At 42.2% G+C, this 22595-nt stretch overlaps 4 protein-coding genes across 21 annotated transcripts in view; 1 reads left to right on the top strand and 3 right to left on the bottom strand.

The window, feature by feature from the left end:
* Positions 1-7643, bottom strand: part of mapk8ip1b (mitogen-activated protein kinase 8 interacting protein 1b) — a 34123-nt gene extending 26480 nt beyond the window's left edge. The window contains exon 1 of one of the 3 annotated variants that reach the window (XM_053865051.1): positions 7460-7643. In XM_053865051.1, the coding sequence (XP_053721026.1) occupies positions 7460-7545 (86 nt within the window). In that variant the 5' untranslated portion in view covers positions 7546-7643. The remainder of the gene's footprint in view (positions 1-7459) is intronic. The other 2 variants (XM_053865052.1, XM_053865053.1) reach the window with 2 other exon arrangements.
* LOC128758757 (uncharacterized) lies at positions 1465-3070 on the top strand. 8 transcript variants are annotated; one of them, XM_053865054.1, is made up of 6 exons: positions 1465-1554; positions 2028-2127; positions 2235-2384; positions 2588-2712; positions 2759-2841; positions 2910-3067. In XM_053865054.1, the coding sequence occupies exons 1-6, from the start codon at positions 1483-1485 to the stop codon at positions 2980-2982; spliced, it is 603 nt and encodes a 200-aa protein (XP_053721029.1). In that variant the 5' UTR covers positions 1465-1482; the 3' UTR covers positions 2983-3067. The 8 variants fall into 8 exon arrangements, with proteins under 8 accessions (XP_053721029.1, XP_053721034.1, XP_053721032.1 ...); XM_053865059.1 differs by having other exon boundaries at positions 2785-2841; positions 2910-3066; XM_053865057.1 differs by having other exon boundaries at positions 2773-2841; positions 2910-3066.
* A 481-nt stretch (positions 7644-8124) lies between the features above and the next one.
* On the bottom strand, positions 8125-14579 carry LOC128759171 (homeodomain-interacting protein kinase 1-like). Of its 5 annotated transcripts, none has more exons than XR_008414565.1 (9): positions 12797-13400; positions 11799-11996; positions 11415-11606; positions 11170-11351; positions 10674-10797; positions 10407-10532; positions 10254-10340; positions 9898-10155; positions 8125-8629 (listed from the first exon to the last, which is right to left on the bottom strand). XR_008414565.1 is itself a non-coding variant. In XM_053865931.1 (9 exons), the coding sequence occupies exons 2-9, from the start codon at positions 11982-11984 to the stop codon at positions 8617-8619; spliced, it is 1065 nt and encodes a 354-aa protein (XP_053721906.1). In that variant the 5' UTR covers positions 11985-11996; positions 13666-14579; the 3' UTR covers positions 8125-8616. The 5 variants fall into 5 exon arrangements, 3 of the variants coding, with proteins under 3 accessions (XP_053721906.1, XP_053721905.1, XP_053721907.1); XR_008414566.1 differs by having other exon boundaries at positions 8125-8624; XM_053865931.1 differs by lacking the exon at positions 12797-13400 and adding an exon at positions 13666-14579 and having other exon boundaries at positions 10001-10155.
* A 2019-nt stretch (positions 14580-16598) lies between these two features.
* Positions 16599-22329, bottom strand: LOC128759389 (homeodomain-interacting protein kinase 1-like). 5 transcript variants are annotated; one of them, XM_053866277.1, is made up of 9 exons: positions 22153-22329; positions 21957-22073; positions 20111-20321; positions 19855-20046; positions 19591-19772; positions 19358-19481; positions 17368-17493; positions 17204-17290; positions 16599-16835 (listed from the first exon to the last, which is right to left on the bottom strand). In XM_053866277.1, exons 3-9 carry the CDS (start codon positions 20297-20299, stop codon positions 16665-16667), a joined length of 1071 nt encoding a protein of 356 aa, XP_053722252.1. In that variant the 5' UTR covers positions 20300-20321; positions 21957-22073; positions 22153-22329; the 3' UTR covers positions 16599-16664. The 5 variants fall into 5 exon arrangements, with proteins under 5 accessions (XP_053722252.1, XP_053722251.1, XP_053722250.1 ...); XM_053866276.1 differs by lacking the exons at positions 21957-22073; positions 22153-22329 and adding an exon at positions 20895-21064; XM_053866275.1 differs by lacking the exons at positions 21957-22073; positions 22153-22329 and adding an exon at positions 20905-21064.
* Between the last annotated feature and the right edge of the window lie 266 nt (positions 22330-22595).

Here is a 22595-nt window from a genome sequence, read left to right as displayed (position 1 = left end):
TCTCCCCCACCAACGATTAATCTAGTTTAAACAGATTTATCTGACTGATTTCCAACAAGTCAAATCAACGTATTTTGTGTTGTGAAGGTTGAATGAAGAACTCCATATTTAGACTTAAATCCAAGTCATTATTCTTGTGATGACTTCAAGTGCTGGAGACTAATTTTCTTTGGTTTACAGTTTAGTGAAAATGGCGCCATACAGTTGGGTTTTTTTACACTTATAATATCTATTTATAAAAAGCATCGCTTAATAACAAAACATGTTTCCATGAGGCATTTTGTTTGCAACATGCGTCAAAATACAATTCAGATCATAGTAAAGTTTGTGCAAATACAGACGAAAACGTATCGATTACCATTTTTTTACACTTAAAAGGGGGCAGTTTCAGCTGTTCTCAAGGGCTGGCTGACATTTTAGCACTAGAAAGGCACTGGGACAGTGCATGCGTGCGCCAAGCCACTCTTCTTTGACATGAGTGGGTGGTTTGTTTTTGTAATTTTGAGCCTTGCGCATGTCTTCCACAATGCACCACACCTGATGTTCATCTATGTCTTAACTACTGATTCCATGTAGGACCATACTGGTGGCTGCGATTGGTTAGTCACTGCACTTTGTGGAAGAGATATACCCCAACAACGCTCACAGCCCACACCAGTCTAGTTGGTATGGCAGTGGTGCGCAAGTGTGGCTACAAACTCCTCTGCAATAAGTTCATGAGTCACAGACCAGTGGTGCTTCCTATGGTCTGGAGTCATCTTTAGAGCAAAAGAGACCGGCGTTCCACCTCACTCCAAAGCCGTCTGCGGTCTGGAATACAGCACCAGTTTGAAACAACAATTCGGTCTCACAGAGTGCAATGAGGCAGAGAGAGAGGATCAGAAAAGCAGTTAAAGTGCCATGAATGCAGCATGTAATAATCTGTAATGATTATTAGTGTAGGAAATAAAGTTTATTACAGCAATGACTCAGAGATACTGGTGACCTGTCACATGCACAGTAATGCCCATGGGTAGGTACACCAATTACTGCGCCGTGTAAACCTAGCCAAAGTCTTGGTCTGGATATGCTGTGGTCTTGGGCCTTTAATATAGAAGCCTCTCAATGTTGTTAATGCATTGCTAATGCATTATATCCATTGTAGATTCTTATGTTTGTCCACCAAATTGAGCTAAATAATTTGGTGGTAATTTTCAATCAAATGCAAAGACAAAATTGACGGCTGCCAATGTACACCTGAGCAACTTTATCTTTGCTACAGTTAGATAGCGACTTAACACTTCATTATAGCTCAAGATAACTTCCAATAAATACTTCATGATGGCCAGTATTTTAGCCATATTACGTCATATTCAGAATTTAAAAACATGACACGACATCAATGATGCAAGCAAACAATTCAAAGTCATTATGTTTTCCCTTCAAAGGATCAGAATTTGAAACACTCGTGAGATTTGTGGGTGGAACTATTGTCATCTATAAATGGTGCAGCTTGATCAGCCGTCAAAACATCCCACGAAATCATCAACGCAGGATTCATCAGTCCCCCTCACGGTAATGGGGTTAACTTGACTCATTTCTGAAATTATTACTGTCACATCATGTGGACAAATTAACTGGTTTAAAATCATCAGAACACCATTAGAAATGTAGTCAAATTATTTCTGAGTAAACTAGTTGGCAATGGAAACAATACCATTATAATTCAAATGTTTATTGTCGCACTATGACGTTGGTGAGCAAAGTGCAGCCCAGGCCAAATGAAGCCAGAGAAAACCGCAAAAGAACATTTGAATGCTAAATATAATCCATTACTTCTTTGTTTTGTTTTTGTTTGTTTGTTTTCTTCCTTTAAATGGCATTGTCCAACATGTCTTGTGGCTTGACAACCCATCAGATGTGCTTCAAAGCACATTATTATTTGCAAGCAAAGACTGATTCCATGAACAATGGCTTTCATTCTCATGGTCTAGACTTTGAAATGCATGTCTCAAGGACAAACAATGATGTGTTTCCTTTTCTTCCAGACATTTCAAATGGCTCGTACCAAACAGGTTCCTCGCAGAGGTGGAAAAAACAAAGTTCCGGATAAGCAGAGAGCCTCCCCGCCTGTCACTCGTAATGCAAGTTAGTAGCTTTCTTCTCATATGCCTGGCCTACCCTAGCCTCGAGTACCTTGACCTGTGGGAAACCCAGGACATAGAAAAAAAATCATTCTTGTTTGTTACTTACAGGCATAAAGACTCGTTCTCAGCGAAGGGCACGTACATTGACAGGTGTAGGAAAGGCTCCTAGAAAGTGGAAGGCCACCAAAACTGGCACTAAAGCTGCCAAGAAATCTGCCAAGAAAACGGCACCTAATGTCAACACTCCCCCGGATGCAGGCAAGAGATAAACTGCAATTGAAGATTTCATATAGATTTAGTTTTTGCTCCCCTAAGTAGTTTGGTGGTGCTATTCTAAGGAGCAAAGGCATAAATAATGGCAGTGTTCTATCACACTCTAAAAGGTGTTTGAACTATGACCCCTCTCTGCTCAATTCGTCATATACAGCAGCATTGTCACAAGGACCATGCCTGTCTTCCAGACCCAAAAACTAGTGCTGAGCAGGCCAGCAGAGAGGTCCTTTCAGCAACGGTTCCAAAGGAGTCCGTTGCCACCACATCTGGACAAGAAAACCAGTTTGTTTTGCCAGATGTGTCAGAAATCCAGGTACCTTCACTTCCTTGAGAGCATCGGTTTATCAATTTATATGTAGCACAAATATGTCAGCTCTATCTGCAGGCATGGCTGCTGGCTGATGAAAGTTCTCTTCTTCTCCAGGAAGCTGCAGGGACGCAGGTACCTACCCTTTTCTCGGTCACAAACCATTGTTTATCAATGAAACCGACCATTTAAAACTCTTACAGAACTGGCCCAGCACAGACCCTGCAGATAAACTCTTGTGACTCGAGCAAGTCAAGAGAGCACATGATTGATTGATGATCTGTAATTCAATGCATGTATGTCCATGATAATGTCTGAATGGGTGCATTAAACATGAAGCCACAACATGTGTTGTATTTTGTGATCAAAATCTCATCAGCACAAACCACTGCTTTTAATGCGTGAAATATTCCTGTTGGCTACAAGGGCTAACACATTCAGCCGTGACAAAATCTTAACAAAAACAGCAAAAACCTCCCCTGTGCTGGGAAAGTCTCAGGGAGGTTAAATCCCTGATAATGCTATTAATGGTCAAACTCATGAAAACACTTTGACACTTTAAGCCCCACCCATATAGAAAGTTGACTGAAAGATGGGACAGGCAACTGCAAAAAGTAGGGATGCTCCGATCGATTGGTCACCGATCATGATCAGCCGATCTCAGCATGATCGGTAAATGCCGATCACTACCAGTCACTGCAGTTCACAACACTTGGCAGCAGCAAAATTGCTGTGGAGGTTCTTTCAATCTGTCTCAACTCCTGCCAGTCCCAGGATGACATTCGGAATGCTAAGCGAATTGCGCAAGAAATGACGATTAATTTCACCAAGCTAGATGAGCAGTCTATCTCAGGTGTCGTTTACGCGCAGACAGAAACGACGGGATTGTCGTTTTGGAGTCAGGTCCTTTTGAAAGAATAGTTGCTGCATTCTGCAAGGTTTTTCTATTGTTGTGGAGTTATAGTAAGCACGCAAAGTAGAATGAGACCAAGTTGCAGGCAGCAGAAAATTCTCCATGGTGGCTCCAGACTCTGTCACGTCTGTCACATATGCTCAATGTGAACCTGCTTTCATCTGTGAAGAGCACAGTGGCGAATTTGCCAATCTTGGTGTTCTCTGGCAAATGCCAAACGTCCTGCACGGTGTTGGGCAGCAAGCACAACCCCCACCTGTGAACGTCGGGCCCTCTTATCACCCTAATGGAGTCTGTTTTTTCAGTGTTTGAGCAGACGATTACCGATAATTTCCACCTGTTGTCTATTCTATTTGCACAAAAGCATGTGAAATTGAATGTCAATAAGTGTTTCTTCATAAGTGGACAGTTCGATTGCACAGAAGTGTGGTTGACTTAGAGTTACATTGTGTTGTTTAAGTGTTCCCTTTATTTTTTAGCAGGGTATTATAGATGGGCATATGCAGAATGCCCAGGTTAAACTAGAAATGTTAAAACCTGTGGTAGAGGTGTTTGATCAGCAAAAAACGCCGCTACCACAGCAAAGTATTTATCACTCATAGTGATGAGCTGATGATGCTTCATGGCACTACTGCTCTAAAATAATTGGATTTGAACTACCATTTATGACAACTCTTATTGGTTTTAAACAGAGAGCGCCTCCTACTGAGCTCGAAAAGTAGGACACTGTGTCATGAAGCCTCATCAACCCATCACTAATTACTTTTATCTGTATTTGCAGGTACTCAAATATCAGTATTGGTACACAATAAACTCTACACTAAAGAGAATAAACTCTAAAGCACTGACAAAGGTCATTCTGTCCTGAAGAACAGCTGCATGTCCTCAGTGTTCTGAACCTTTTGGCTCATTAACAGAAGAACAGGTTGACACACTAGTGCTAGCGAACAGCAGTGTTGGAGTGGGGGGTGGGTGGAGCTTGCATTCGGTGGAATGTGTTGATTCAGCAGACTTGAGTTATGTCTGCAAACAATCAGCTGCAGCAAACGAGCCACCAGGAGCAATTACCATCCGCTCAGCCACCATCCATTGTGGGCATTATTCACATCAGCTCAATAGATATTTACTTTTCACTCCATATAAAGAACAAAATGGGAACAGGCTAGCTCGCTTCATTTGTTCTGCCACTCAGCTTTTCAATTTGTCTTTTAATTCATGTCTGTAACAGACTCATTCTGTGCATCAAGTATCTTTCACTGACACAGACAACAGCGGTGAGAATTACATTTACGTAGACTCCATGCTTCTTGCAATCCAAAGAAAAGAGACAGAAAAAAACATCCGTCTCCCGTTAATTTTATTCAGAAACTTTGAGCTTTAATCCAGTAGTCGTGTTACACTCTGATGACTATGAGGATGACATCATCAGGACTTCTGCAGTGAAGCCAAATTCAGCACAATCTCCGTGGACCGAGCGCAACATAGCAGTCTCCGAACACCTCCTCACTGCCTGTGAGCTCCATGACTTATTCAAATGACAGTTCAACAACAGTTGAACAGACATGGGGCTAGCACAGGGACAGCTTACATTGGCATTGAAAAAAAGCATATTGGCTGAAAAAAGAAATATATAATATAAATAAATATAAATATATTCTTATTTATAATTTTAATACAATTCAATTTTTCTCCCTCAATACAAAAATGTTCAGCCAATATTTAGTTTTTCAATTCCTTTTCAGCCAATGTATATTTTTAATGCCTAAATTCTTTTTTTCAGGCAATTTTTCTTTCAATGCCAATGTTCGTCTTTTGAGTTCTCTTCAAGGTGGCACTGTTTTAGCGTGGATGGCGGGGAGGGGGCAGAGGGGATGATAGGGGAGTGAGAAGGGGCGGGGTTTGCGCTGGGTAGGCATGTCAATTGCATATTGGTGATCAGCGTGAAGCGTAGCAAAAGAAATTCATGCTGATTTGGAGAAACAACTATTTGAGTACTAAGTCAGTAGTTGCATTGCCTAAAGAAAAAAAAGCAACCCATGATTTGAACTCAAAGGACCTTGGGGTGGTACTCTGCTGACTAAGTTCAGAAAAGCAACTTCTTAACCATTTTCTGAAGAGATGAGGAAGAGACTGGTGTAGACCAATGTTTTTCAACCTTTTTTAAGCCACGGCACACTTGGTTCATTGAAAAAAATCCCAAAGCTCACCACAAAATGAACCTCAGCCAAAGAACAATTGTGATGAGTCAAAATTCTTTATACTGTCTCTCATATATTTCTTCTTGTAAGTTTCTGGCCAGTGTTAGTACTAAAGCAAAAAGCAAAATCAGACAATTTATGCCAACAAACTTTATTATTCTAGTTTAGATCATTTCCAGGCAAACCTTTAACATTCATTGCCTCAGCTTGCTTCATAACTACAATTATTCTTTCTCTCTCCACATTTTCGCGCGCATTTGTTTGTACTTTTTAACCAGAGAGCAAACTTTGATAGTTTTGAGTGTCAAAGTTTTGAAGTGAGACATCACGTTAGCGTTAGCTCTTTTAGAGTGGCGGGTTCGACAACAAACTCTCCATTATTCTGTCGTGAAGGTGTGTGGCCACGTCAGTAGGTTTGAAAACAAACGGTTACATTTGACAGGCTCCTTCGCTGTGAGTTTGAGTGGGAAGAGTGTGAAGCGGAGATGAAGATGCTGAGATGCTGACGAAGAACCAACGCATCAGCATAGATCTACAGTGTATAGAAAGAACGTAATCTCCCGCCGTTGGTAGGTCGTAAACACATTCTAACTGTTCATGACACAATGGCATCATATCGCCCGCCTCTATCTCCGGACAAATGAGGTGGAACTGGATCATTTCCCACGGCACACCTGACACTCTCTCACGAGAATCTTAAAAAACCTGATGCTGTTCTATATCATAAACTTTATTTGTAAACTCAAATTTGATAAAAGCACATGACATTAAAAATAAATGGCATGTTTAAAATGAAAAGAAAAATCACGTTCCAAACTGCAGCTCCAATTGTTTTATCTTTACTTCAAAGTGGGTCATGATGACATTTTGCAAAAGTGTGTGCTGCATTTCAAATCTCTGCTGAGCTGCTCCAGAAGAAAATAATCAAAGACTTGACTGCAAAGACGGTGGCAAGTGGACTTAGAGGAGGGGGGCGAGGATTTGTCTGCAGGATGTGTAGAGAAGAAGCATATGGCCACACTGGGTCACAGCCAACCTCCGGCTTCTGCCCGATCAGCTGGAATTCCACTAACAACAACAACAACAACCACCACTCAGACTATTTTGTTGAAGCCATGAGCAATATTCCCCGGTGATTTGACTATGTACAGCATGTGTTTGTGTCTCACACTCAGGATAAATGAGAGCCATACAGCTAATTCCTAATTCTTAAGCTGAAACCCAGCTTGATGATTGGACGCTCAGGTGGACCCATGCAGGACACTCGGATCACTATGTAACAGCGTCATGTACAGGGGGACTCAAACACATCCGCTCTGCAAAGTTGGTTCCTTCTGCATGACAAAGCTGAATCACCTACTGAAGCAGCAGTGAAGGCAACAGTAAAATATATTCTCAAGCATGACGATGAACAGACAGAAAGACTTACCAAGAAGGGTTTCTGTAAGATATAAAACTAGTCTAGACTGAAAGCTACAACAAAACGAGGGACAAGCGACACGCCCTAACTCCAACCATGAGGCTCAACTGCTACTCGAACGCACTTTACTCTATAAAAATGTCCCATCAACCAGCGCCTCCGGAGCCGCAGACAAGCAGCCCGACTGACCGCCCCCTTCCCTCCACATCCCGGAGCTCCTACCTGAAGCTGACCGGGGAGTTCGCGGCGTGCAACTTGCGGCCAGGAGGTGGACTGGTGGACTTGCCGTGGTGGTCTCGGTCCGCCATCGCGGTCCCTGCCTCAGTCGTCCATACACAAGAGATCAAGCTGCCGCTCGAAGAAGACACCTGAGGTTCAGCGACGATAAGGCTGCTGCTGCTGCTGCGTTCACGTGCTGTGGGAAAATGAAGTGCGCTCCTCTGAAGAAGCGAGATGCATTCCAGGCCTCGACATATATTTCTGTAAAAGTCCCTTGATGTTTTTATAAAATGTGTACAGTATGGACCAATGGCCGACACATAATATATATAAATATCAAAGTCTATGAATTAACTGATTATCTATGTAATTCATACATTCTGGAATTCCGACAATGTGCCTTTCTTGTCTTACTAAGATACAGAAATTATAAGATAATTTTTTTTAAGAATAAAAAAAAAAACTTTTGCAGAATGAGCAGCACAGATGATCATGTCGTGAATCTCCGAATCCTGTGATGTGAGGTGGTATGACATCCAATACTGGCCAACAACCCTCCGTCATGTTACTAAAACTGATTATTTTAAACAGGTACATTGTTGTTATTGTACAGTACTACTACTACAGAAACTGCAAGAAATGTGTCAAGAAGACATTTTACACTTTATTGTGACAATCATTTCAAACATTGCACTCGTGTGATCTCATGACAAAACAAAACATGAGCTTTGAAGAATTGAGTTGTTTCTTTTGGGTATTTTTGACATTGTCAGTAAAAAGTATAGCGCTACATAAATAAAGCGCACGAAAAGTAGCCAGCAATTTCCTGATATTTTTTTTGTCCGTGCTCTTCAACTGTGTCTGTCGACTGCATCTCTATCAAATGGTCCAACATCCTCGTGATGGGTCACTTTTAACTGACTGGGGGTTTGACTTTATTAGAATCCTCACAGCATGCTCCGTTTCGCCCTGTCTTTTCTTTGCTGCTAGCCAGAATATGTCAGGTGACATCAATATAAAAAAGGAAATAGCCATCCAGAACATTCAGAGAAGCACCTTTCTCAGGGCGCTTAATCAACAGTGCAGATATTATTCAGTCCAGTATTGGTCAGGGAGACACTGAAGGACTCGTCCTTTGGTGAGATGATGGAAGAGCTGCATCAGATGTCTACACTGGAAAGACGAAAAGACAGATATTACCAGACAAAGAGCTCACTGAGGATTTCAAAAGAGTGGTCTGGAGCGACTATGAAAAATAAGAACATGATCATCTGCTGTCAGAGCTGACAGAGGTTTGCCAACAATAAACTACGGTTGGATGACTCTCAGCCCAGATAGCACACACTGGGCAGCGCGAGTGAGTGCCAGCTCAGGTAACAGAATGAATGCACAGATGTAAGACTGGGGGAGTTGCTAATTCTGGACCAGGGATATTCGGCTCCAAGCAGACAAGCTGTGTTGGGAATTGGTTACACTGCATGCCTTTTAGTTTCATAGTAACGTTGACCAGACAGAGAGCAATAATGCATGATGCCGAGACTCCAAATGCAAGAGCAAACACATTTCACACTCCAGTGGGGCTTCTCTCTCGGCATGGCAATAATCTCTATAGTTATTTCTGTTCACTCGATGAATCTGTAGTTGTTCATGTTCCATTTTGTTTGGGTTATTCATTTTTACTATTATTGGTTGTTCTGAAAACAAATAAATCAGTCCTACAGAGGAACCCTAATGATCAGAGAGTACAAGAGGACTTTATTGTTCTCTGAGAAAACGCTACTTAAACAGATTTGATAGTTTGTAGAGCTACATAAAGAGTCTCACCAGTGCCATTGAAGACCTATATAACCCTAGATCCTGCGTTGGCTAATAAAGAAGCATGCTTATTGAATTTAACTACTTTGAAATTCAACACATAAGAGACGCACTCAAGGTCCTGGGTGCCAAATATGGGCTTCCAAGTCATATGATGTGACATATGAGCTTGAATTCTGTGTTGATACTTGATAGATGTTGTTGCAATATAGGTTGACATTGTGACCCATAGAAAAATTGATCTAGAAGCTAAGAAAAACTGAAAAAAAAAATCTAAAAAAAGGAAGAAAGACAAAGAAGCGAATGGTGGTTCTGAGGTGAAGTGTCTTGTGTGGTCTGAGTCAGTTGATGATCAAAGCTAATGCTAACTTTAGCTTAGACGAATTGACTGATATCAAGTTTCGAAGAATTAACCAGCTACTGTTTTCGAAAGATGGGCCCTTTGCGTCAATGACTGTGACACCCCTGATCTATAAATTGCAGGAGAATTCTGACAATGAAGAAGGTAGTTATGTGGATTCCAGTCTTAAAAGTCTGCCATGTGGAAAGCTGAGTTATTTCATGGAATGCTAATCTAATGAAAGTCAGATATTGCAATTCCAAAGTTGTCAAAAGACATACTGGACCTTCAGACAGTGGGGTGCCACAACAGTGTACTATAGATCCACGGTTTTCAGGTCCCAGAGAGCATGTTTCGATGCACGCCCACCAGGAGAAAACGGAGCCTACTGATCATCTTGGGGGAGGTCGCTGACAAAAGGATGGAGCAGGACTTCGTCTGCGTTGATTCTCTCCTTTGGGTCAAGGTGAAGCATCTTCTTCAGCAGCTCAATACAAGCACTGATGTCTGCTGACAGCTGCTTGGTCACATTGTGCATTGGCAACTGTATTGAAATGGGGTGAAAGAGATCGCCTCTTAGTTTACAAGCTGTTAAAATATGAGGCAAATGAAACAAAGTATTGCTTAAAATATTCACAATACTTGTTTGATCTCATCCAGTGAGGAGAAGAAGCGTCTCCGTCTGTCTTGTGTTTTTATCCCCAACTGCTTTTCATATTTATGTGGACACTGAAATGAATGAAAATGAAAGTTTCATTTTTAAAAAAGATAACTTCTATCACATCAAAACTGTACTTTAAATGTCCAGGTGTTCTTTGGATCACTGGGTTTGGGACATCTAGAGAAGAAATACATTGTGTAAATCCCATCATCCAGCATTTTCTTTGGAGGCTTCCCCAGGAGCTCCATGATGCAGCGCAACTGGAAATAAAAATCACAATTCAACTTCATTCTTTATTACCATTGAAATGTTTTGGTTTCTCATGAAAGTTAAAATGAATATACCGTCATTAATAATTGGTTCGCCTAAGACATTCAGAAGACAGTTGTTCTAATACGTACGGTTTCATAGTTATTTCTTCCTGGACAGAGAGTACTTCCTATGCTCAGGTTGGTGATCATCATGGCGAGAGACCAGATGTCAATGGCCTCATTATACTGGAGGCCCAGAATAACTTCTGGAGCCCTGTGGAGTGGATGGTCGCACCCAGAAAACATACTTTCATTGGTTATATGACCTTTCTATTATCATTAGTAATATAGATGAGTTTATAAATATACTACATTTTATAATTCTGTAACAGTAGTATAGATGAGTTTATTAGTTCAGTATGTAGTATGAACAAAAGTTTCAGGCTCCAAAAACATGGATAATATCAAGGTTAGGACATTACATATGTCAGTTAATATTTAAGTCAGTTTTAGTACTTTAGTATGTAAAAGCTCATTCTAATGCTTCTGTGCCCTTGAACTTCATGCAGGGCTGTATTGTGGAGTGCATTCTGAGTCACCCTATCTCATCTGGTTTGTGTAGTTGTGCTTTGACCGGAGAATCTACCTGTAGGGCAAAGTTTGGACCATACATCCTCTTCTGACATCTGAAGACTTCTGCGCCTCACCGAAGTCGATCAGCTTCACCCTGAACGGTCGCTGAATCTGATCCACCAGCATGACATTGTCAGGATTAATGTCGCTGTGAATCAGGCCGACGTCTCTCAGCGCTTTGCACGCTGAAGCAATCTGCATGTGAAAGTAAACGTGGCGTAAGATGAGCTCTGCTACTTTCTAAGAAACACGTCTTACGTCTTTCATGATGATTTTTAAACTCTCAACTGATACGGGGCTCCAGTCTCTCTTGTCCATGTAGTCAGAAATGGTGATGTCCAGCTTCTCCAGCACGATGACCACATGGCCGCACACACGGAAAAATTCATAGCAGCGGATGATACAGGCAGCGTCAGAGTCCAGCTGACGTAGCTTCTGTAGCATGGAAATCTGGACAAAAACAGTATTTGATTTCGTCCTTCATTTGCTTTCGAAAACAGTGCACCAGACCTCAATAGCTGCTCAGGTAGAACCCCTGCAAAAAGTCTTTCAACAATGTATCTGTGGTATCTGCTCACTGGGATCTTCACAAAGAACTCTCAATCAGTCGCTAAGGAAATCCAAACTGGGATATTTAGTTACCTCATTGGTTTCACTCATTTCATATCCCATAACTTTGGAGATCTTCAGTGCCACTTCCTCTGCATCTTCAACCTTCTTGCATTTGACCACATATCCAAAGGATCCTTGGCCCATGAATCCCAGCATGCTGTAGCTTTTCATTGCAGCCAACACTGGCTTTAAGATGCCCTCAGGAGTGGACATCATCAAAGTGTCAAGCTGAAAGTACAGTTTCACCAATGAGCCAAAAGTGTTATAGATTTTTCAAACATGTTTTAAAATGTTGATGTACATAAGGAATAGCACAGACACATAGTTACCCAGTTTGTGAATCCTGTGTGTTATATATTTTAACAAACAGGATTCACAGCTTCAGTAAGTTAGCAAAACTTGTTTCAACCAGTGAGAAATGTTTTGAAGATGAAAAAAATATACATATAATGGTCTGGAGAAAACAAACATTGAAAAAAAAATGATTTTTTTTAACTGTATGAACAATAGGGGAGGATGTTTTCCAATGTAATGGAAAGACTAGATACCAAACAAAATGAATGCTATTCCTAAACTTCAGTATATTTCATTTCATTCCATCCTTTACCACAGAGGGCATCTGCACTACAGCTTACACCAACAGAGTATTGGGAGTCAACCGACAAAATATCATCTGGCTAAGCGTAAAGATTGTTGATGAATTATTTTTATGAATCAGTTCCATGTCATTGTAGCTTGTTATCATTCATATAGATATTCCATAGATTCACTACACTGAAAGCGAGATATTTCAAGCCTTTATTTCTTGAAATTTGGTGATTGAGATTCACAGGTAATAAAAACCCCAAATTCAGTGTAAGGAAAGCAGAATATTACATAAGAACAATAAAAAGCATATTTTAAATGGAAATAACAGGCATCTGAAAAGGTTCTCCTTTTGTGGGAATTATGCATGCGGCATGTGGCATGGAGGCGATCAGGCTGTGGCACTCCTTAGGTGTATGGATGGATAACCAGGTTGTTCTCACAGTGGCCTTCAGGTCATCTGCATTGTTGGGCCTGGTGTCTCTCCTCCCCTCCAGTACCATAAGCATTCATGTCAGTCACATGGCCCACCACGCACAGCAACACCATGGTCAATGAGCTAGCTTGGACCTGCTGGAAAATGAAATCAGCTTCTCCATGTAACCTCCAATGGCAAGTGAAGACTTGTGTTTGTTGTCTTTGTAGGTGACACATTGGTGTTGCCCTCAGTAGGTTCACCGACATGCTAAAGAAAGTAGATTGGTGCATCCCAAGTACTCCTTCCTCTTATGAATGGACTCACACACTAGCTTGTCTAGCTATGACCTTGTATGGCTCACCCTCCTTATGGTGGGTGTTAATGACTGTCTTGTGTGCATCTGTCAAGTCAGCCGTTTCAAGATGATTCTGTGGCCTGCTGACCCAGAATGACATGCTATTTCAGGAAACCTTTTCAGGTATTTTGAGTTAATAAGCTGCTAAGGGTGTGACACCACAGCCTTCCAAAACTCCAGAACTTTCCTGAGACACTGAATTTCAGATTTGCATTACCTGGAAGCCGAAATCATTAAGATAAGAGATAAAATTCATAAAGAAATACAGTCTTGAATTATTTCACTGTAATAATATATGAGTTTCACTTTTTCCTGATATTCTATTTCATTTTGTTTTGATTTAACATAGCTCAGCGACAAGTCCCGCCGGACTCCACCTACAGTTACTGTCCTTTGAGACAGTGCTGAGTGAGGAGTCACTGCCCACCTCTCCCCCTCTGCTGATGTCTTCTGCTGAAAGTATATAATTGTTAGAACAAAGGAACAAAGGACTTAAGCCAGCGCTTGCGACATTCAACCTATAAATATGTATGTTCAACCTTGTTCCTTCGTCTTGACTCATGGCGAGGATTCAAAACTTCAGCCCTGCTGTCAGTCCATGATGAAATCAGTGATGCTTCCACCCTGGGCAGAAGAACTCATGGATGCGTTGAGTTATTTTCTGTACGTGTTTTTCAAATGTTGAAGCAAACATTGAGACCAAAAAAACAATATTTTAGACATGCCGTTAGAGTTTACCTGCCTGAGAACTATGTTAACTTTCTCATTTCATCATAGTGCAAACATTCTAAATATTTATTGTGTTCCTGTGCAGCATCAGTGACTTCCTCTTTCTGCATGTGCTCAAGGTATTTTGAACTTGCGTGCCTGGGAATTGTGGTGCTCATTTTTTTGCCACGCTGTTGTACGAAAAAAGAACGTTTGTTGGAATTTTCGGGCAACCCACCTTCTTATCAAGAGGTGAGACTTACGTCTATTTAGATCTCTCTTCATTTTGTGTCAATGAAAGAAAACATTCCACTGTTTGATTCACTATTTGCTTTATAGCGACAGTCGGGATTGAAACATTTCCCAGGTATCTTGTGGTTAACTATTGGAAGAGGTGCAGGCTTGATGCTTGTGTCCAGCAGAAAGTTGTTCATCCTTTATGTAGGAAAAAGTTGGGACTGTTAGTACATAATATAGTAACACTGCCTTTGCAATTCATTTACCTTGATATCTTTTTTTTCATTGTTTGCTAAAGACAAATTCAAGTGCAATTTAAATAAAATAATTTTATAAGGTCATATTGAAAAGAAAAAGAGTGAAGTCATTTATGTGGATTTTACAGCCAAACTACTGAAATAATATGGCAGTCATTGAGGAAAATAGCATAACACAGATAAACAAGAAAGAGAGATAAAGAAAGCCACAACATAGATAACAAGGGAAATAGGAACAATATATTAGATGGGATGGCCTTTATTAGTCCCACACAATTTAGTCCTGTTCAGGGTTGCAGGGAATGCTGGAGCCTATCCCAGAAGTCATTGGTGAGAACAGCTCTCATTTTTTTAATTTTGTGTTCTAGTGTGAAGTCAGGTACGACATCGATCCCCCGCCTTCCTACACAGAAGTCATTGTTCCTGACCTGGCTGTACCAGACCCGAATCCGGAATGTGAAACCGACAGAGTAGCGGAGCTGAGGACTGATGTGGAGACTAAAATCAATGTGGAGACAACAATGCTTGAAGTGAATGACGCTGATTTCGGGTCAGACCTCAGCACTGGGGTGGACAATGAGACGGACAAGTCTCCTGTTAGCTCTGATTGTGATGTCAGTGCTACGCAGTGATCACCATGGGAAGACGCTCCTGACTGAGAGATGTGGAATATTGTTTCACAGTGTTTTCTATGATCCTCGACAAGGACCATTTTTTGCATTTATTGTTAATAAAGTATTTCATGTTTGGGACATGTATGCTTGGCATTATTTTGGTCAGCTACCATGGAGGCTTCTGTGTACAGGCAGGGTGGTGCAGCCGCAGTCTGAGTCTGCAGTCCTGACCTCACCACTAAAATACAGAACGATTAATCTTGTATCTTCATCTTCAAATTTACTTCGTAGGTCCCCCATGAACTCATATGTGGCGATTACATTTTTGTCACTGCCATGGTGCTGTTTTTTAAAATATTTATCTATCCCACATCTAGGTGCACTGCCCACACCATATAGCAGAGTTACAACATCAGAGCCATTTCAGAGAGAATAAAGAAGGAAGGAACAGAGCACATACAAAGACACAAGACTGGTGCAACAATTCCTGAATGGAAACAGAACGGGGTACATTCAGAACATTCTGTTTTGAGAATTCATCTACCGTACATGCAATATCCATAATAGTCACCAGCTTCATATGACATGTAAATCTGATATATAGTTCTAATAGAATCATTATTGATAACTGTATTGTCCACAAACAAGGCTATTCTTCTTTGCAAAAGCAACTTTCCTTACAAGACAAAGTCTAGTTATGACTCCTTCTAAGTAATTCCTATCTCAAAATGAAAAAAGGAAAACCCAAGAAAAGCTTGAGTCTTATGAGATTAATGTTATTTACCGTCATTTTGATCTGATTTAGTCAGTATCACCTTCCACACGAGTTGAGCAAGGCATCCACCATTTTCCTTAGTTCAGTCGACCTCTCTCATATGAGTGAATCATGTTAACCAACAACTCGAGGAACAAGTCTTATCAGTTGACTGAGGATGTTTATTTGTCCATGCATGTGTCGTCCATGGAGGCAAGATGCCCAGAGCACCTCCCCACGGGTGGTTCCTGAAGGGTTGGGGTGGGTTTTGTTTTCTCAAATCACAGGGCTCACCTGCAATCCAAACACCTCACCAGGAAACTCTGTTGCTTACTAGCATCCATCATGTTGTCTTTTCAGTCAATACCTAAGAGTTGTCCCACAGCAATGCAAAACCAAATATGAATCAAGGGACTCATCAAATTCACTGTAGCAGAGTACATAAACAGAAGCAGTTATCTCTGCAGACTTATGGTACAGAACTGTGAAGTTCCTCAGCTGCACTGGTGACCCACATTTAAATCATTTTTTTTCCAAAAAACAAGTCCCTGGTGCACATTCAAACTGTCATCAGATGCAACTCTCCTCGGGGATCTCCAACAGTCAGTGCCTTTGATGGGGTCAGTGAGGCCACATCAGCTGCAAACAGCAACAAAACAAGCTCTCCCTGCAGAGCTCCTGTCCATGAGGAATACAATCTGCCTTTCTCTTTTGGGGAGAACTGCTTGCTGAGAAAACACTCCTCCATCTTCGGAGAAGACACTTTGAACTGATCTTTTGTGTGTGTGTGTACTTCATTTGGTAGTATGAAAATAAGAATCAAGATTCATAAATTTAAGACACAACCAGTCATTAATTTCAATTGGGTACCCTTAAAAAAGAAAACATATCTGCTTCGGATTTTATTTATAAAATAAACACAATCATAAATTCATTTGTGAGGTAAAGTGCAAATGACAAGAACAGATCTACAGCTCACTTTCAGACATCAAGCTTAGGTCATCTGTTAAAAATGGATGAAGGAGGACGGCATACACTGAAATTCTGTTCTTGGGATCGATCTGAAGCATTTTTTTCATCAGCTCCACGCAAGCGCTGATCTCCTCAGAGCTATGGCTCCTTTTATTGTGCAAAGGCAACTGTAGAAAACATGTCACATAAAGTTTAAAGCCAGGGAGTGTCTAAGAATGTATTAATTCACACTTTATTGCAACCATTTAATTCATCTGAATGAAATAAAAGGATCCCAGAATTCTCACTTTTATCTCAGAATTTGGGATTGTCCCCCCTCCCTCTTATGTATATTAGTTCCCAGGCCAACATACATACCACCCCATCCAAATGACTGGCTAGTGCTTGGTCTATCAAACTCAACTGCAATTTGTCCCGCCCCTCCACGGCCTCTGTATCACTGTAATGAGTCAGAGGAAGAAGCTCCTTCTATCACCCCCCACCTTTGTGGTCCACCTTCTTTCCTTCCTTCCATAAATAATAAAAACACACTCACAGACTTGATCTCATCCAACGATGACAAAATGCGCTTCCGTCTGTCTTTGGGTTTCACGCGGTTTTCCTTCTCGTACTGCTCTGGTGTCTACAACAGAAGCATCACAGAAGATGTGGTGTCAACACATGCAAGCATACCTCGTGAGCATTTTCCCATACATGTACCTTGAAAGTCCAGATTTTCTTGGAAGTGTTTACTCCAGGGCATTTGTAGAAGTACAGCCTGGTGTAGATCCCTTCATCCAACATTTTTTTGGGAGGTTTCCCCAAAAGTTTAATTATGCAACGCATCTGGGAATATGAGGAGAAAATTAAAGCTATATTTAGTTGTGTGACGTCACTTTTTCCATGTTATTTCTAATTTGTTCAACCAGATTACTTGATAGTCAGATGAAGGAAATGCAATGCTCCCCCCCAAAAAAAATCAAAACAATAGGAGCTACCTAGTGGATGGGCAGTGCAGAAGGATGTATGTGTTTGTAAGGTTAAGGCAAATTTCATGTATTGGTGTGTAGCTACTGCAAGGGTTACACATTGTTTAGCTGGATTGCAGCTATTACGGGCAGCCCACCCTGAGGCTCCACACCAGAAACAAACAACAAGACTACCTCATCCAGGTAGAAGAGCATTCCCACTCCGGAGAGGAGAAGTCCCATCCTCCAAAAGAGGATTCCCACCTAAGAGGAGTCACACCTGAGAGTAGAAGTCCCCCCCGGAGAAGAGGGTTGCTACCCAAGAAGAGTCCCACCCTGGAGAAGAGGATTCCCATCCCAAGAGAAGTCCCACCCTGGATAGGAGGGTTCTACCCAAGAGGTGTCCCACCCTGGAGAAGAGAAGTCCCACACCTGAGAGTAGAAGTCCCCCCTCCCCCAGAGAACAGGGTTGCTACCCAAGAAGAGTCCCACCCTGGAGAAGAGGATTCCCACCCAACGGGAGTCCCACCCGGGATAGGAGAGGTCCCCCTCTGGAGAAGAGTATTCCCATCCCAAGAGAAGTCCCACCCTGGATAGGAGGGTTCTACCCAAGAGGTGTCCCACCCTGGAGAAGAGAAGTCCCACACCTGAGAGTAGAAGTCCCCCCCCTGGAGAAGAGGGTTGCTACCCAAGAAGAGTCCCACCCTGGACAAGAGGATTCCCACCCAACGGGAGTCCCACCCTGGATAGGAGATGCCCCCCTCTGGAGAAGAGGATTCCCATCCCAAGAGAAGTCCCACCCTGGAGAAGAGGGTTCTATCCAAGAGGTGTCCCACCCTGGAGAAGAGAAGTCCCACACCTGAGAGTAGAAGTCCCCCCCCTGGAGAAGAGGGTTGCTACCCAAGAAGAGTCCCACCCTGGAGAAGAGGATTCCCACCCAACGGGAGTCCCACCCTGGATAGGAGAGGTCCCCCTCTGGAGAAGAGGATTCCTATCCCAAGAGAAGTCCCACCCTGGAGAAGAGGGTTGCTACCCAAGAAGAGTCCCACCCTGGAGAAGTGGATTCCCACCCAACGGGAGTCCCACCCTGGATAGGAGAGGTCCCCCTCTGGAGAAGAGGATTCCTATCCCAAGAGAAGTCCCACCCTGGAGAAGAGAAGTCCCACACCTGAGAGTAGAAGTCCCCCCCCTGGAGAAGAGGGTTGCTACCCAAGAAGAGTCCCACCCTGGAGAAGAGGATTCCCACCCAACGGGAGTCCCACCCTGGATAGGAGAGGTCCCCCTATGGGGAAGAGGATTCCTATCCCAAGAGGAGTCCCACCCTGGAGAAGAGAAGTCCCACACCTGAGAGTAGAAGTCCCCCCCCCCGGAGAAGAGGGTTGCTACCCAAGAAGAGTCCCACCCTGGACAAGAGGATTCCCACCCTGGAGAAGAGAAGTCCCACCCTGGAGAAGAGGGTTCTACCCAAGAGGTGTCCCACCCTGGAGAAGAGAAGTCTCACCTCATAGAAAAGGAGTCCCACCCTGGAAGTCCAACCTCTGAGAGGACGAGGAACAAGAACTCATTAAGAACTGGAGCGGAGGAGACCATCCCAGAAGAACCAATCAGAGCAAGCTTCATCTTAACTATGTATACGTGTTCATTTCCTGTGTTTGGGGCCTTTTTCCATTCAAACTGAATTGAGAGGTCCACATGCCCGAGTGATTGTGCGAACAGCATTTGTGGTTTGTTCCTCTACTCACGGTTTCATATTCATTTGTCCCCGGACAGAGAGCAAATCCTATAAACAGATGAGCGGTGATCATGCCCAGAGACCAAATGTCAATCGCCTCAGTATATCTGAGGCCCAAAATAACTTCTGGAGCCCTGAAAGATGAAATATTTGAGGTTAGTTCCCGTTCATAAATAATGATCAAATTAACATCATTTAAGAGACAGTGTGAAACATCTCACAGCGCCATTTCATCATTCCTACCTGTAAGGCAAAGCCTGGACGATGGTCCCAGTACAGACTTGTTTTGTTTTCACTGATTCTCCAAAGTCGATCAGCTTCGTCCTCAGTGGTCTTTTCCTCTGGTCCACCAGCATCACATTGTCCAGCTTCATGTCTGTGTGAATCACGCCAACTTCCTTCAGCGCCTTACATGCCGTGGCAATCTACACAAGACGCAGAGATAGTCAGAAAGTCAGCGCACGTGGCTGTGTATTCAGAAATCAACTTAAATGTGTGTTCCCCAACATCTTTCATGATATTCTTTAAATCACAAATGGGCATTGGAGCCCAGCCCCTCTTCTTCATGTAGTCATAGATGGTGATGTCCAGCTTCTCAAAGACGATGACCACACGTCCACAAACGTGGTGGTAGTCGTGGTATTTGATGAGGCAAGCTCTGTCAGGATCCAACCGACGCAGCTTTTGCAGCGTGATCAACTGAGGAGCCATTTAGAGACCGGTCAGTTGATTTTCAAACAATGCTCCCATCATCATTCCTCACCTCTCCACTCTCCTTCACATCATCTGGACTTGATGTGTCTTTTGAAATCTTCACAGCTACTATCTCTTTGGTTTTAAGGTTCTTACATTGCACAACATACCCAAAGCTGCCTTCCCCCATGCAGCCCATCATTTTGTAGTCTGGCAGTTCTTCAAGCACTGGGGTCAGAATCCTGTCTGGAATTGACATGTTTGGTTTTTTTGAAGGACAGCTGAAAAGTACAAGTGGAAATGTGAGTTCAAATTTTAGCTTCAAAGGGCATATATGTCACTGAGGTAGAGTGGATGAAAACAATGGCAGATGCCCGTTGCAATAAGGCTGTTGAGAAGTTGTTTCATTCTCAACAATAGGTCGGGTGTCACATGGCCTCACTAGGAGCCAAATTTTTAAACAACGTTCATCTTAGGCAGATTATCATGCATTGCCGTGCTGCATAGTACAAACTATGGCAATGGCAGTGAGATAACAGGCATAGTATCTGTTCCAATTTTTAGTTAATGAAAGCTTATTGCACTGTGTTGATATGGACTTGTCCTGATTCGAGCAGCAACATCCACTCCGTTCATCTTTCACCAAATTCCCTTCCTTCTGCATCAACATCTCTTTTGTGAAGTTTTTTTTTCGGTTTTTTTTTATTTTTTTTTTTTATACAATTATTGACATCTATAATCTATTGAATCATTTTGACCCAACGGTTCTTCAAGCCCTTGCAGGCCACATGAAATGACTTGAGTTTGACCCAAGATTTTCATTGAGCCAGAGATCAGAGAAAATACAGACAGACCTCAATGTACCTGGTAATTTAGATCGCAGTAATCAAGCCATGCAGTGTCTTTACCATCAAATGGTCTCAACGTTTGTATGGATTTATCATGAAATTAAGAGTTTTTCAGTTGTGAGGCGAGACCACATCTGGGAACAAGGGACTACTTATTTTTTGTATTGCCATGAATCAATGTGAATCTGGGACGGTTATGACAAAAACATAGTCCACAAACATTTATACTGTTGCATCAATCACGCTTTTATCCTGTCATCTCTGTTCTCATGTTCAATGAGAGACTTCCTTTGATGTTTCCTAAAAGCGAAGGAGAGCACAGTGAGGACAACAACTTAAAATGAGGTGTACATGGTCTATCTACTTATTTATTTTTAATTGAAAGTGTAAATGACTAAAAGGGGATATTAAGCATCTGTAAATGCAACTGTGGACGAGGACTCCAAATGAACAGGGCAGAAGCTGTGATGAATGCTGCTGGGACCTAGACACTAGCCAAAAGACAAAACGCCCTTTTCATCAACCTTATAGTAATAGACATAAAACATTTTTAACTATCTGTAAATCGTCTTGTAATTTTAGTATTGTCCCACTAGGTGGCACCAGATCATCGTCTTGTGCAACTGCGGAACTATGACCGTCGGAAGAAGGTATGTTTTAAAAGTCACATATTTTAATATCCTCACCTTAATTCTGTGGTACAGAGGAAGTTGCAATGTTTTTGTTGCTTGTAGTGAATATATTAGATGAGAATATAGTAATAATAAAGCTAACATTAGCAGTGGTGTAGGAGCGTCTGTTTTTCTATTCGATTCTATTATTAGTTGCCAATATCATCATTCATTCATGTGGCAGAAATAACTGTCGTAGTAGTCTAATGATATGTGTAGATGTAGTTTTGTTGAGGTGGTGATTACAAGTGAAGGGTGAAATATTCATTTTCTGATAGATAGATTTTTGTAGAGGGTTCTCTTTATTTTTGTAGTTGGACTAGTTCCTTCAGTGCGGGTGTGTGGACCATCAAGTGTATTGAGGTAAGGGTGATAGGTTTGGTCATGAGACGCTCACTTTCGATGGTGCAACTTAGGGGGACATTTGGTGGTAGTCTCCCATAGGATGGTCACAGCCTGCTGCACCAACAACAGTTGATCTTGATCAGTGCGTGTTTCACCACTCAAAATTGCTCTGTTGAAACAGTGAACAGGTTGGATTAACAAAATTAAACACTGGTCAACAAGAAGTGAAGTGTAACTGATTTACTTACTAGTAGAAACCTTTAAAATTTAAACTCCTTCAGACGGATCATTCACTCCAGCTATTGAGAAGCTGTCTAGTGATGTTGATGAGGTCATAAAGGAGGTCATCCATATCACGTTGATGCTGGGCCTCGTGTGTTAAATGACACCAACTGATGTCTCACATGAGGCCAAATCTCCTGTGACTCCCTTCACACCAGCGAATGACCTCAGCCCAATATCCTGTCTGCTATCAATGAGATTACACAGGCATGCTAACAACAGGAAATTTAGCTCTCATGGGGATTGACCAGCAGCCGTTTACGGTGACTCACTGTCAGAGTGGTGCAGCGGTGCTCCGTAAACCGCACTGTGGTCCAAAGTCAGATTTCATAATCAGCAGAAAAACAAAGTGACCACAGGGGCTTTGGGTCGGTTCCCACAGTGAGTCAGAGGGGAAACAACTGTCGCG

Source organism: Synchiropus splendidus, chromosome 5 (assembly GCF_027744825.2).
Source record: "Synchiropus splendidus isolate RoL2022-P1 chromosome 5, RoL_Sspl_1.0, whole genome shotgun sequence".
In the NCBI taxonomy this organism is placed as follows: Eukaryota; Metazoa; Chordata; class Actinopteri; order Syngnathiformes; family Callionymidae; genus Synchiropus; species Synchiropus splendidus.
The sequence above is the reverse complement of the archived record's forward strand: the minus strand, read 5'-3'. Positions and strand labels throughout refer to the sequence as shown.